The 14,557-nt window shown below is 39.2% G+C and overlaps 1 protein-coding gene across 2 annotated transcripts in view; it reads right to left on the bottom strand.

Moving 5' to 3' along the window:
• Nucleotides 1-14,557, bottom strand: part of SLIT3 (slit guidance ligand 3) — a 549,687-nt gene that overhangs the window by 195,150 nt on the left and 339,980 nt on the right. For both annotated transcript variants that reach the window (XM_076349680.1, XM_076349679.1), the window contains exon 9: nucleotides 13,103-13,266. In XM_076349680.1, coding sequence (XP_076205795.1) covers nucleotides 13,103-13,266 — 164 coding nt within the window. The remainder of the gene's footprint in view (nucleotides 1-13,102; nucleotides 13,267-14,557) is intronic.

Genomic DNA, 14,557 nt, shown 5'->3' on the forward strand with positions numbered 1-14,557 from the left:
AGTATTGGGTTTGAAATTTTTTTACTGGGTTATCACATGACTTTTTGTCAGGACAGCAGGAGAAAAACGTGGGTTTCATAGCACTGTGTGTGTTTTAAATATAGCTTTCATTGATGCTAATCAGAGCTGTGAGTGACTTTATTTTGGCAGACCAGACTTCAGAACTCCAATTCAGGCATCCTGAAATTAGATTTTCAGAGGTAGTGACCATCTTGCAAAAATGGATCTCACAGGACATTTGTGGCATGGGTAGGAGTCAAATTCAGTCTTTATGAGAATGGGCAGCTGCTTTCATCATGAGATGATCGTAATGATCCTTTCTCTTTGCTAAAATACCCTGTCTCATTTATAGTCCACTCTCCAACTTCCGTGACAGTTGCAGATAAGGAGTTTACCAGCAACAGCCTTTTATCTCAACATAGAGCTGGTTTCAGTACTAGAGCAGCTTCACCCTACACAATCAACTGGGCAAAAACCTACTGCAAAAAAATAATTCAATAATGTAATGAAAATCTAAATCCTAACAGATATGGTCCAAGGCATCAAATTCATATTTATCAGGCAACCTGAACTTTGACTTGTTCCGGTTTCAAAATCTTACTAGACATTGTCTTAACATAGTCTACATATGTGACCATGTGTGTAATACAGTATTTAAGTTGTAGCTATCTGAACTAAACAACAAAAAAATATTCACTAGTTAAACATGCACATGTATAACAGGCAGGACAAGCACATCTCTTGGGTCTGTCTTCTGGCTATAGAAATGCAGGCAGACATACCATCACTGTGAATTAATAGAATTCCTTCAAAATTAATGGAGCTCTGCTGCTTATCACCAACAGCACTGCCAGCTCTGCCTTTCAGAGTCTCTAAGGTTTCTGTAAGACTTTACCTGTGAATACTTCCAAAAGTAGTTTATATTGCCTCAAAATGCACACAGGCCTCTGTTAGGTTTGCATAAGAACAAGAGGTTTGTTCTTACAACCTGGTCACATCCGTTTTACATTTTCTCTTTGTCTGCCTACCTTGTGGTGCAAAGTCCAAAACAAAATGAAGAATGAGAGAACTGCAAATGAACTATTGAAAGCTTTTAGGGATAGGGAGAAATTATCAAACTAGGAAGAAACACTTCAGAGCAATCCTTGCTCTCTGGGAGGCAAAAAGAAAGCTGGCAGCAAGGTCAAATCTTCCACACACCCTTTATCATCACACATCTGATATGCTTTCTGAAGAGGCTTTGTAGTGAGGGGAAAATGCATTTTGCAGTTATAACACTACAACATATCACTGTGGGTTAGAGAAGCAGTAATACACTCCCTTTTCATTAGGGCACGACATCAAAAAACCTGACGTATTGCCAGTCGGAGTTTTAAGAGTCTATTCCTGACTCTACTGCATCTAAATCGACAGTAGAAGATTCAGTGGAACTCAGCTCATCACCTCCACATTTTGTGTGACGCAGTATTGCCGAGTGCTCTACGCTAAAGGAATGGTTTGAAAGGAGGATACTACATAAAGCACTCTGAAAAGAGAGAGAAGACAGAAACACCAGTCTTCCTTGCACAGAAAGCAGGTAGCAACAGTAACAAGGTGATAATGAATATCATACTACAGTTAAATATCATGGAACTTTCCAGCAACTTTTTGAATGGAAAGGCCAAAAGGTAAATCAGAATATTATTTGTGCTGCCCACTAAGCCTTTCGGATCCTCTCCAAACAAACACCTGATATATAGTTGACCAAAGCTGATAGGAGTCCTTTTATTTACCCTGAATTTGGACCAAAACCCATTTACCTGTGATTTTCCACTACGAAAGAGGGACTTTTATGTGAACAGTTTTGATTTATGGCTAGTGAGTAAAACAAAATACCAATTAGTTAACCAGGGAGGTACATGATGTCAAAATAGAAAGAGAAGCAGTGTAATGTCTTTATTCTTAGCACAGATGCAACCGAAATGGGATGAAAAAATAACAGCTTACGCTGAAAGAAAGTAAAGTAAAGTAAAAAGTAAAGAAAGAGGCTGTCTTTGTGTGGACTCTTTATTTTCCACACATAATGAGTGATCAGTTTTCCCATTTCACTTAAAATAGGATGGAAAAAGGAGTATTTTTATAAACTTAATTTCTCATTATAAGCTTGAATTCTCTGAGTGCCCCAAAATATCCGGTACTCCTGCTACTTTTGACTGACATTTTGTGCTTAGAGTAAAAATACTTTTGATTCCATGCTGAATACAGCCCTTTATATTTGGTGAATTTCTTTCTTCTTCATGAGCAAAAGTATATCTAGACTTTAGATTTCTGAAAACTTTAATGAAATAAAAAGACTTTGTGCATAAATTGCTATCATTATTATCAAATGCTTTTGCTTATGGTTTTCCTTTGCAAAGAACAAAATACTGTATTACACATGCACACTCAAGAGGCATCCAGCACACATTCCATCAGCTGTTACAGTCATCTGTTAAGGTAAAGTTTTCTTGAATAATGCTATAAACAGAATTTCAAATCTGATTTGGATTTAACTGATTCAATTAAATGAGCATCTATTGTTAGCTCCATAGCAGATCTATAGAATTAAAGCACACAAAAAAATGCAAGAGAGTTTAATCAGTTTAATATTTCTGTAGTTGTGGAGAGCTGGTAAAGAAAGGACTGGTCAAGAAAACAAGTCTATGGAATTTAAAGTTCTTACAATTAAAATTTGGGTATGATTTTCATAGGTATGCAGAGTATAAGCATACAGATAGATCAAGGGCCCCTCAGAGCCTCTAAAGAAGGATATTTGAAATCTAAAAATGAATTTTCCTTTTGCGGCCAATACTTCTTCAAAAGAAAAGACACAGAAAAAGCAAAAATACTTCAGGATTCCTGTTTGTGTCCTTCACAAGTGCAGTAAACTCCTTACGGCATGGATGTAACAAAAGGAAATGGCCATAGACAAGCCAGCTGCATTCATATTATTTCTCTCCTGAAGTTCTTCTTACTATGTGTCATCTTGTCATTTCAGATTTTTTCTGTTACACAGCAGCACTAGTTCACCATGTTAATTACATTTTTCTCTAAGAGATAAAAAATCATCAACTCAACTATACCTTTTGCTGTAAAAAACCCCGACACTAACAAAATGTGGAAGCTAGGATAGGAACATGATTAACAAAAATTACTATGCTTTTTGAGCCTGATGTAATGGAATGACAGCCTCAACGATTATGGTAGTTAATATCTGGCATGCCATTAGCCTGCACCGCTTTATTTTACAGTCTCAGACTATGGGTTAGGGGAGAGGCTTAGGACCCAGCAGTTTACAGAGAAATTAAGTGCTTTTTTCAAATAAGCATCTCATTGGCCTCTAGCCTTTTAAGAGCAGAAAATAGACTGATATTACAATTAGAATAGAATTGTTATGGTATATAAATGAACAGTTTAAATGTCACAGGCATTTAAAATAAATTTTGCAATGACTAAATAAACTAAATAATCTCACTTGCACTGACACCCAATTACAGCACACTTGCCTTTGCAGCAGTTCTTTTCCACCAGCAAAATGTTAGTTATCTGTAAAAATTATTAATGGATTTGAAGATAAATCTGACAGGATTTACCGGTTAAACATCTGTGGTGACTTTAGATCATTTTAAGTATAGCAGACATGAAATTATTGATCAATGAACAAAACACTACAAGTATCGCAAGTCTGTGGATATATTATGACCTTTTGATAATTAAATAACCCATTGGAACTTCTTACAATGCTGGGACATCTGAAATCAATTACTACTACATGAGCTATTGTTTCCACTAGAGTCCCAGTAATACAATCTCAAAAAGATACCTAAAGCGGATGTATGGCTGCTGATTGGTGTTTGCATCCCAGCATTAAAATACACTTGAGTGTGCATAGTCCTGCAGAGAGACATGGGCAAGTCAATCACAACTGACTATCTGCAAAGTTAACATTCCTTATTGATGGCAAATATTCCACTAATGGAGAAAAATTTGTACAAATGTGTTTATTCTACAGGAATGTGCAGCAAAGGGTTTATGCAAATATTTCCATCTATGGCTGTTCAACAGCTTTTTGCTGAGCACAGCATTAAGTACTTATGATTAGTGACTTGAGCCCCTGATTGATGATGTTAATACCATCAAGTTCATGGTATGCACAAATTTGCTAGTCGTGAATATTCATTATTTGATTCAAGTTCACTGTTTTGCTGAACATTCCCAAACAGTAAATTTAGCTGTTAAAAATTCATGTCACATGAGCACAACTGTTCTGTAGGCAAAGTCAACACCAATTGGTTTACAAACAAATACTGAGGAATAAAAAAGGAAATATCCAACTGCAGTGAAAGGAAGGTCTGGCGTAATGCATGAAGCCTACCTTATTCTACAAAAACCTACTTTGCACGTTTCAAAATATATCAGTAAAGTAACACCATTGAAAATCAGACCTTACTTCACATTGTCTTATCCTAACAGCACTAATATTGCAATGATTTAATTAATAATAATAGCGTCAAAATTGTATGGAATACTTCTAAACAAAATGGAAGAAAGTAGAACAAAAAGAAGCAGGCTCACCTGTAACAACTGAGGTTTAATAGGCAGATTTGTTCTTCTGAAGGATTAATAAAAGGGAATCTGTGAGACAACTTATGTCCTTTCAAAACTATGACAAAGTTGTTTTTCTCTCAGGGAAATTTATTCCATCTAAGTCTTCCATAGGAGGGATTGAAAAGTTAGAGTTTGAACATCTCCTATGTCCTGTGCCCACTCTGAGCCTTTCTTTGAACGCCCTTCTCCAGCCTTGTCAAGACAGGCATTTTCTCCTAAAAGCAGCAAGAACTTAACTTTCTGACTATTGCACCATAAGGAAGGCTGTTAGTGTGTATTTGGTTCTCTGGGTTTGTATACTATTTGCTCTTCCAAAACAGGCTAAAGACTAAAAAAATAGTGCTGATAGAAAGTTTTAAAAGACGTAGTGCTTCTGCAGTTCGAATGGCATCTATGCACAGTGATCTCATTAAAGCCAATTCTGCAATTTGTATCAGCAGTCTGAAAGGTGCATATGAAGTGACATTTAAAAATAGGCCCAGAAATAATACAGTGAACTTATAAATATATTCAAGCATAAAAATGAAGAGGAAGACAAATTATTTAAGTGAAAGGATACCACCTGTACAAGGTTAAATGATAGATAATGGTCATGATCAATTAATTGTAAGCCTATGAAGGGAGTATAGTTCTGGAATGGCCTTCTAAACAGGTTATCCATTAAAGAACCTGAACTGTTTCACAATGAGGTTTGATAAAGTTATGGAAGGGATAGGAATAGTTTAAGACTATGCTTTGAGTCCCTGGGGTTTGATTTGCTGGTATTTGAAAAGGAGTTTTAAACACGACTTGATTTTGTTTGGTTGCACATTTGTCTTTGCTTCTGCCCGCTCCTCCCTGCGTCCTGCTGCAGCTAACATAGGGCTTTCCCCGCCTCAGCACAAAAGCTGGTCTCTTCGGGAAGAGGAGGAAGATGGGATTCACTTCAGTCAGAAGCATTATAGATTGACACAGCCATTCAGAGGATGTTGGGCAGAATGTGAAATTTCTCCTGATAATGACACCCGAGGGGTCCAGCCTGGTCACGAGCTCACCCAATGGCCAGATCTGGAGGGAGGAAACACTTTTTTCCAGATGAGTGGGCAAGGACTGAAGAGTGAGGCATCGTCCCCTTCCCAGAGCCGCCTCGGAATTCCTTGGACCAAATTCTCTGGCATTTGGGACACGCTAAGGAACACAGGGCAATAGCGACCTTTCTTGCCTTCCTCCTGGGACAGGCTGAGGTTGCTGCCTTTGGTCTTTTGCAAGAGACCTCTGGTACAGTCAAGCTCTTTATGGTATCTGGAACTTACAGAATAAAATTCTTACAGATCTTCTGACCTTAACACGTTTGCCTGCAATTACAAGGAATTCATTCAATGAGCCAGGAGATCCCTTCAGTTTTGGTACAGGGTGTCCGTGCCCAGGCACTGGCAGCGGGGCTGCAGGGGTCTCTGTGAGGAGAGGCCGGGGCTGCCCTGTGCCGGGCACAGCTGGTTCCAGCCGGTTCCAGCCAGTTCCACAGCAGCCCTGCTGCAGGACACAGGTGAGCCTGTCAGTGAAGCTGGTAGTGCCTCTGTGAAAGCATATTTGAGAAAGGGCAAAATGGTGCCAGGCAGTAAGGAGTGAGGAAAAAAGTGTGAGAAACAGCCCCGCGAGCAGCAAAGTCAGAGAATAAGGAGGGGGAGGAGGTGCTGGAGCAGATCTTGTTTTCTCCCCAGTCCTGTTGAGGAGGGGGAGTGAGAGCAGCTGGGTGGGCGTCTGGCAGCTGGCCACCGTCCACCCACCACAGTTTTAATGCAACTATATAACATCACTAGATTTCATTGTCAATAAAAGAGAAATTCACACGAACCCGATATTGACTGTATGCAACTTTGTATTTGCTACTTCTTCATTTATGGAATTCTGCGGTCATTTTATAAGCAGCTCTATGCTTTTTTTAATTACTCTTATTAATTGAATATCCATAAATGTGTTGCCAATCACATACATGTATCAAACAAAAAGCATCTACAGATTTCACACAAAGTCTTGGCCACATACTCAGTCAACCCTGTTCCTTTGTATTTAACACCACTGCTCTTTGTGAATTAGCTCAGAACAAGGCTGTGGTACTGATCCGTGGCAGGACGGACCACCATGATGCACTTCCATTGTATACCAAAATACTACCAACATACTAGTAATAAAACAGGCCACTGGTTTTGGACATTAACATAAAGACTAATCCTGTTATTATTCTTGCAGCAACAGTTCAAAAGCTCAATGGCTGAATAATTATACCCCAACCTGCCATCATTAAATAAGCATTAAAGAGCTACATGTACTGCTTAGGGGAAAAAAGAATTCCAGAAAAAAGGTAATTATACAGAAAAGGTAAGACATCATTTTTGGACAGTAAAACTAAATTTACTGTCATTTAAAGCCAGTTTTCAGCTTTGGCCTTCAAAGAAATATTAAGTGCCTTAATAAATAAATATTTATCCGTCAGATTTGCAAGATGGTCCCCCAAATAAAAACCACCATATGTGGCATCTTACATATGCAGCAATTCAAGAAGTAAATTCTTACAGTATGAAACAACGTAACAGTGCTAGAGTAAATTTAAATTTGTAATAAGAAACAATGGAAACAGAAAACAAACAAACTCTGATAAATAGCGATTAGTATCTCTCCAAACCTCCTGTAGGATTTCATTTGAGGAGCAACTAACAAATGCACAGTATTGAAATGGTTCCTTAGACTAGATATCAATGTTAGTTTGTGGTAGCAAATTATAACAGGATGTAAAAATTCTATCGGAGTTCCACAAAAATTTTCTGAGACCAAATTTAAAGCACAATTTTTACCAAAAGGCTTTAAAAGTCATACAACGCTGAAAGTCCTGCATAGACTCCATTGTAAGAGCACTTACTGGGTCTGTTGATGGTTACAAAAAGCATGAACCAACTTAACAGTCAGAAAAAGATGTTATTTGTCTAATATGACTCACAGGTCACTCTTTTGGAAAGAGGTCAAAGTTAGATGAAATGGTTAAGCTCACTTCTAAAAGCAATAAAATAGCTGTACAATGAGGATGTCCCGCATGGTAGAAAGTGACCATTCACACGCACACACACAGAGAAAAAGGCCTCCCCCTCACACTTTGTTTATCTGGCTTCCTGTGACAATAAAAACTGAGGGCCATTAGCAGCCCTTCTCTGCATGAACAGGGATGGACTGCATGGGGAGAAACCACTCTGCTCCCTCAGGAGCAATTGCTACTGCCCAGCACCAGCAAAATCGGCATCATTAGCAAATAGTCCTCCCCACTCTTTAGTTTCCAGGGAGCACCAATCTTCCATGCTGGCAGTACCTCCACGTCCCACGTTGAAAGCAGCAGACCTGCTGCTAGTTATGCAGATATACTATTGCACAGAGTCTTTTAAATAGGAGCAGATGGCGGGAGTTCCTCTCCCCACACACTTTTCCTTTGGCATCTTCTGAATGTTCTCATTAAGATACTAAGCTTGAGGAGTGCTATTTTATTAGTTACTCATTGTTGGTTGTCTCCTCAACAATATGCTATGAAGTTATTAGAAGAAAAATGGAGCAAGACAATCTACTGAGTTTTGTGGTCTGGGCCAGAGAGTAACAGCTATGTTGTAAGACCGTTTGACCTCACCTAAACAAATAAATCTGCTTCCTCATTAGGGCTTCCAGTCTGCCTTAAGCAGCAGGAAGCTAACATACTTTCCTCTCTATTATACTTCAGCTGCAGTCTCACCGTATGAATCAGAAACTCTAGATCTTCAACCGAGATTTGAATCAATCCACTATTTTCTTAAAATCAGTATCAGTTTATTTAGCCAGAAATCACGAGACACTTGGCTCTGGTAATGATTTCTCTCTTGCATCAATTTCAGACTGAATTTTAACTTATTTAATCCAAATTATGCATCTTGATTTTCTTCAGGTTCTTGTAGATCCTCCAAATGGGAACTAAGAATCAAGAATCAGAGAAAATGGTTTCTAATGAAAAAGAGAATGATGTATGGATCCAACTTCCTTCTCTACAATGCTTGTTTCATTATTAAAGAAAACTATCTTAGAAAAGTACTTAAAAATCACATATTTTACACTTAAACTTTGCTAAATTTCATATCGCAAGACATACAGGACAAATCAGCTCCAAACTAATGTCAAGATTTTAGAATCTGGTGCTTCTTACGTGAGAAAAACATGAATTCATTAACCATTAGAAATATCAATCTTTGGTCTATTCTAAGAAATCTCATCCAATCTTCATAGTCCATTGTAAACACTGCCCACTGTAAAATACCTCAAGCTACTGGCCAAAACTATAACAAATCTGTATCAACCTGCACCTTCAGAGTCAACACCAAGTCCTAACATACTGCCTCAGAATCGGCAGCAACAGTACAAGAGAAAAATCAGCTTCCTCCCACCACCCACTGAAATCAACCCACAGCCTCTGCCTGCTTATCTACCACATAGTCTCCTCTGCAAGCAACCAGTTGAGAGCTGAGGACATTAGAGCTGTTCTGACAGCAGCTAGCTGAGGACAGCAGCGGCTGAAGTATGCTACACATCACAGTATGAGATACAATGGTCCCTGAATGCATCTGCTTTATTCTTAGATATGCAGTTCAGCATATTTATTTTCTCATGTATATACTTAGGAAAAACAGAATGATTCATCATTGCAAAAAAATCCAAATGGGGTCACTCAGTGGGTCCTGCACAGAGCACTGAAAAGACCAAGGTGCTGCTGATGGCGTAACTTCATGAACCCACTGCTTCAGTTTGCAAAGCTTTACAGCCACACTAACGCAGGTGAGAAAACACATTATGACTTGACATAACTGATCAATATGTAAATTAATTTCAACTTCAATAAGAAAAGAGCAGGTAGAAGAAAAATCAAAGAACCATAACAAAACTTATATGAGAGGAAAATGAAATAAAATTACTATCCTAAGGAGGTCAGAGGAGGACAAGAGACAGACAAATAGGCAGAGAGAGAGAGTGTTTGAGACAGAGTTAGAGAGGCAGAGTTAGAGAAAGAGAAGCCAGTTCAACAGTGAAACATCTGAACATGGGAAGGAAGCTGGGTTTGATCCAAGCAAAGACTCGAAGGCTCTAAGAGGTACCGAGCGTAAGCCAGCACCCCCAGATGCTTCTCTGCTAGCTAAGGGAATGTAAAAATAAACAGTTCCCAAGGATCAGAGTGCAGGTAGTATTTCAACTGACATTAAGTCTTTGCTTAGTGTACTGTTTTCTCTTGTCATGGCAATGTAGCAGTGAATTGCAAGGTTATGGTGGAGAGAGAGGAGAAATACATCATGTTATCTATGTGCAGCACATCAACAGGGGCACCCATCCTCTGGTGCCACATAATTTCCCCTTCTACAACATACTGTCTTGTAGGAGACTGCCTCACCAAACACATCCCAGAGCTCAATAAGCGGCTGTGCAGGAGGAAGAGTCTGGAGATTTCTTTGGGAACAGATGGCTTTAAGGCAAAGGCCCAGGAAGGCTGCTCTGTCAGAGGTGGCTCTGGAGGAGAGACTTTCCTGTGAGGAGGGGACAGCTTGCTGAAGAAGCCAGCCAGAAGGCTCTGGTGGGTGACAGGACTGCCAGCAGTACTCAGCGCTCTCCCCCGATGGTGAGGGGCCACCTATTCCCAACCCTGCTCAGTTCTGTTAACGACCTTTCCCCTGCCTCCTCAGTAACACAAATCCAATTAGACATATTTGCAAACCTATCTCCAGGCAACTGCGCACTATTTAATCCTACACATTTACCTACAGTTCTGAGCCAAATGCTCATGGGCATGAACAAGTGAAACCTGGAATAGCTGTGCCGCTGCTCACAATTTGCCTACAAGTGCCGTTTGAATTAGCATTTTTATAATTTATGTGCACAAGTTGAAGAACATTTTTGAAAGACTGACTCTCAGTTTACACGGGTATGACTCAGTTTACACAGATATATCTGCACATAACTCTGACTTCAGCAACATTATTTTGAGAGACATTGCACCTAATGCTTGTAAACATCGTTGTACAGGACTGGTAGCATAGTGTCCAGAAGGAATAAAGCAGTTTGGGTTCCAGTTATGGCACTTCTCTATCAGTGTTTCACTTTTTCTTTTCCAACTTACGCTATTCCTTGGTATGTAGCATTCAAAATTTGTTTCCAAAGGAGCATTTGTCATAAAATTATAAAAAACCCCTAAGTTTGCATAGGGTTCAAAGAATAGCCAGAAGTAAGTTTTTCAAGGACGTTTTTCTTCTTTCCCCAAATTATTTGATTCTACTCTTTCTGCTTTGAAGCATGCAACAGCACAAGTTTTGAACTGGAATGCTCTGAAGAAGCCCATTTTACAGTGAAGGAAAAGCTGGGTTTTCTTTTGCTGTGATGATATTCCCACAGCCATAAAAACATAAGTGCTTGAAATGCTGAGCCTGTACTTAAACAGAGTAGTTCACTACATTGTATTTCAGCTCTTCATAACTATGATGCAAAGGGAGCTTTCACTGCCAGCTTGAGGCTAGTTACACTGGTTCATATAAGCTTAAATTGTATAAAATTCCTTTGCAGAGGGACAAGTTCAGTTCACTACTCACCTCCTGTCTTAGTTTGACTTCATAGTCAAACATGAACAAATTATGCTGTAAAATCAGAAATGAGAACTGTAATAAGGAGCAGGGAAGATTTATATCCTCTTTAAACTAGCTGTCCATGTAGGTTTTTGTCGAACTAGCACGTACTAAGCTAAATCCTCCACTAAAATGAGCTCTTCAAATGCATTTCTTTTTCAGTATATTTCATTTCCCAAATGAGGGTTAGGGGATACAGTTGATGGACTGTCTCACTGGAAGCTTCTTTCCTTTAGTTTTTATTAATTTATGTTTTTAAAGAAGCAGGCCAACCTTGAGAGTTCTCTTACATGTTCTTGGCCCAACAGGCAACTGTTAAAAACCTTTTCTCTTTTGGAAGTCATAGTCTGCACAGAAAACTCCGTTTAGATGAGTTCTGTCCACATTACATTTCTCATTCAGCAATTATTATCTCTTCTCCTGATTTAAACAACTCTCTCTCCTTCACTTCACTATATCATAAATCCAAATAGCTGAACTCATGCCCCATCTGAAACTTCATTTCATAAGAAAAAAATGCTGTGGTTACCTCTTTGGTAAAATTAGATTCTGCTAATAGCTTAATTCATTTATCCATTTCTTTTACCCTTCCTCTAAACTTTTCTTTTAGTTAAACTTTTGATGTAATTTATCAGATATTCTGGGCATCATCAAATCTCCACAACTGCGTAGAAGCTGCTCAGCACTCTTGAAAATCATGGCACAAAAATCACTGGTGCACAACTTCATTTTCCATATGCCCATAACACTTCCTGCACACCTCCAGGGCTGGGCATTAATTTACCATCCATGATATAGTTAAGGGGATCAAACCCTTCTTCTCTAAGTAGAGCTGTTTCTCTGTCACATGTAAATGAAACTGTAGAAAAAAGGCACTCCTAAAAACATTTCTAGCATGTGCACCTGTACTGTATTTCCATCAGTCAACCCATGTACCAAGAGGATAAAGCTTTAGGGCTCACAGGCTGTGGGAGATAAAGAACACAATAGCACAAGACTCACAGCCTATCAAGATTAGGACTCACATCCGCTTCATAACAAGCTCCCTGTGTTACTTACCATTTGGCCTGCAAAACAATCTCCAAACTTGTGCCTGGTATCTTCCTTTTTTTTTTTTTTCCATAGCATGCACACTGCCATGCCTCTCCTCTGCCAGATCTCTTCCTTTCAGCCAAATTCAGAGATTACTTTTTCCAATTTTTCTATTTTTTTCTCTCTCTTTTTCTTTCTTTTTCTTCTTCTTTTAAGAAAATGCATTTCTTTCACAAGAACCAAGTGCAGTTCCAGAGACTTGATGAATAGGCCCAACATATAGACACATGGTTTGTGAGTTGGCTGTGTATCATCAGCCACATTTATCAGTGTAGAAACTTGTAGAACAGTGAAGTGCATTGGCTCCCTAAGAATCCTGTTTCAGCCCTGGGATAAAATCTGCTCCTCCTGTTCTATAGCCCAATCATTTATCAGCAGACTCAGATTATCATTTTCCATTTCCTTTCTTTCATATTCCAGTCAGCTGTAGAACTCTTCCCTTGAGAAATACCAAATTATCCACACTTAACTGATTTCTTATGTTGACATCATTGCCAATGCTGAAGTAGAAAAAATATTTGAGAACTGAAATATTAAGTGGAATCCAATAATTCTTATAAAGCTGAAAAAATTAACAATTTGATCTACTCCCATACAGTTTAGCAATGATAAAAACAAACAGGACTGCTACAGAATGGCATTCAAAAACAACACAATGATTTTCCACTCACTGTTTTTATGCGAATATCAATATAAAACCATCAGCTGATAGATAAATGAATAATTGGCATCATTACCAGAGCAGACAAAGTCCTTCTTCTGAACCTCCGCCACGAGAAAACCCCGCAGGTTTACAGGTGCCAAACAGAAGGTGAACTGCCCGATAGTGCGCCTCTGCCGCAGCCAGTCAGACAGCCAAGCCAGGTGGCAGTCGCAGTGCAGGAAGTTGGAGTGAAGCCGCCTACAAAAGACAGAAAAACCCTGAAGTTATTAGTAGCTTTTTTAACAGAAGACACAAACCAGAGCAATCAAGTACAAGTCTGTCTGGCTCTTCACTACAATTTAAGTAGGATCATTGCAGGTTACTGGTTACAGCTGAGTCAGGTCTTGACTGTCTACATTGCCATATAATATACAAATGTCCACATAGAAATTAGTGCTATTATTTAAAATGTCTTGGAAGAATGAAGTTAAATAATTACCTGCCTACAGGTAATCATGAGCTGGCCATTATAAAGAAAAGAACATGCAGAATTTAAGATTCCTCCAAGTAATCACTTTGCCTGTGATTTCATATCAAAAATAACTGCATGAATGTGATATCTTTGAGTGAATTCAAAGGATGGCTTGTATAAACACGAGGATGAGGCTGAAAAACAGGATGATTGGTGATCTTTCCTCTCCTCTCTTCTTTGAGGGGGTGTGGAAGTGGAGAGGGGGCGGAGGGAGAGAGAGAGAGAGAGACAGATTGACCCCATACACCAGAAGCTATTGATACCTTGTATGTTCCTGTGTTGCCTGTACAAATTCACTAATGCTCTTTTTACTGTGGCAATTTAATCCAAGTATGCGGGTTCTAGACAGGAATTTTCAACTCGTGGTGAAGAAGGGGACCACGACAGGGTCGTGACACACAGCAATGCCAGGGCTGTTCTTTGTAATGGAAGATCTAGCCACACAGCTCCCTTCCCAGCCTGCTTCATGCCTGGCACCTTGAGACTTGCAGAAGCATTATCACATTGCAGGGGGAAGTCTGCAAAATGGTGATGCATTCAGAGAGCGAATCTGGTAATTTTAATAGCTACCAAACTTCAGGTCAAAACAAAAGCCCAGGACATTAATTATTTCATTCCTTGTAATGAGTCATACATTTGCAGTGATCTACCAAAGCTGAAATGATAAAACAGATTGAAAATCCTGTCAGAAATGGTTAGACAAAGCATTATTCACCAATATTACAGTCATTACATTTAAAAAAACCCACACAATTGGTGTGCACAGGATTTAGCCTTGTCCATCCACCAAAGAAATTAACTGTCTGTCTGCGAGATCTTCATATTGCACAGCAGCAGTGCAGGTCAGCAGTGGCGCCTGGGCTGACAGTCCCCAGATTTGTATGTCTGGGGTGGGCAGTCACAGTAAAAGACCACAAATCTGGAACTGAGAGTTTATCCTGTAGAGATGGAAGACGTTAGTCTCCTGGGAGCACTGTAAAACATAATTGTTTTAGAAGGATGGCTAGAAGACCTTGT

This window comes from Aptenodytes patagonicus, chromosome 12 (genome assembly GCF_965638725.1).
Source record: "Aptenodytes patagonicus chromosome 12, bAptPat1.pri.cur, whole genome shotgun sequence".
Taxonomy (NCBI): domain Eukaryota; kingdom Metazoa; phylum Chordata; class Aves; order Sphenisciformes; family Spheniscidae; genus Aptenodytes; species Aptenodytes patagonicus.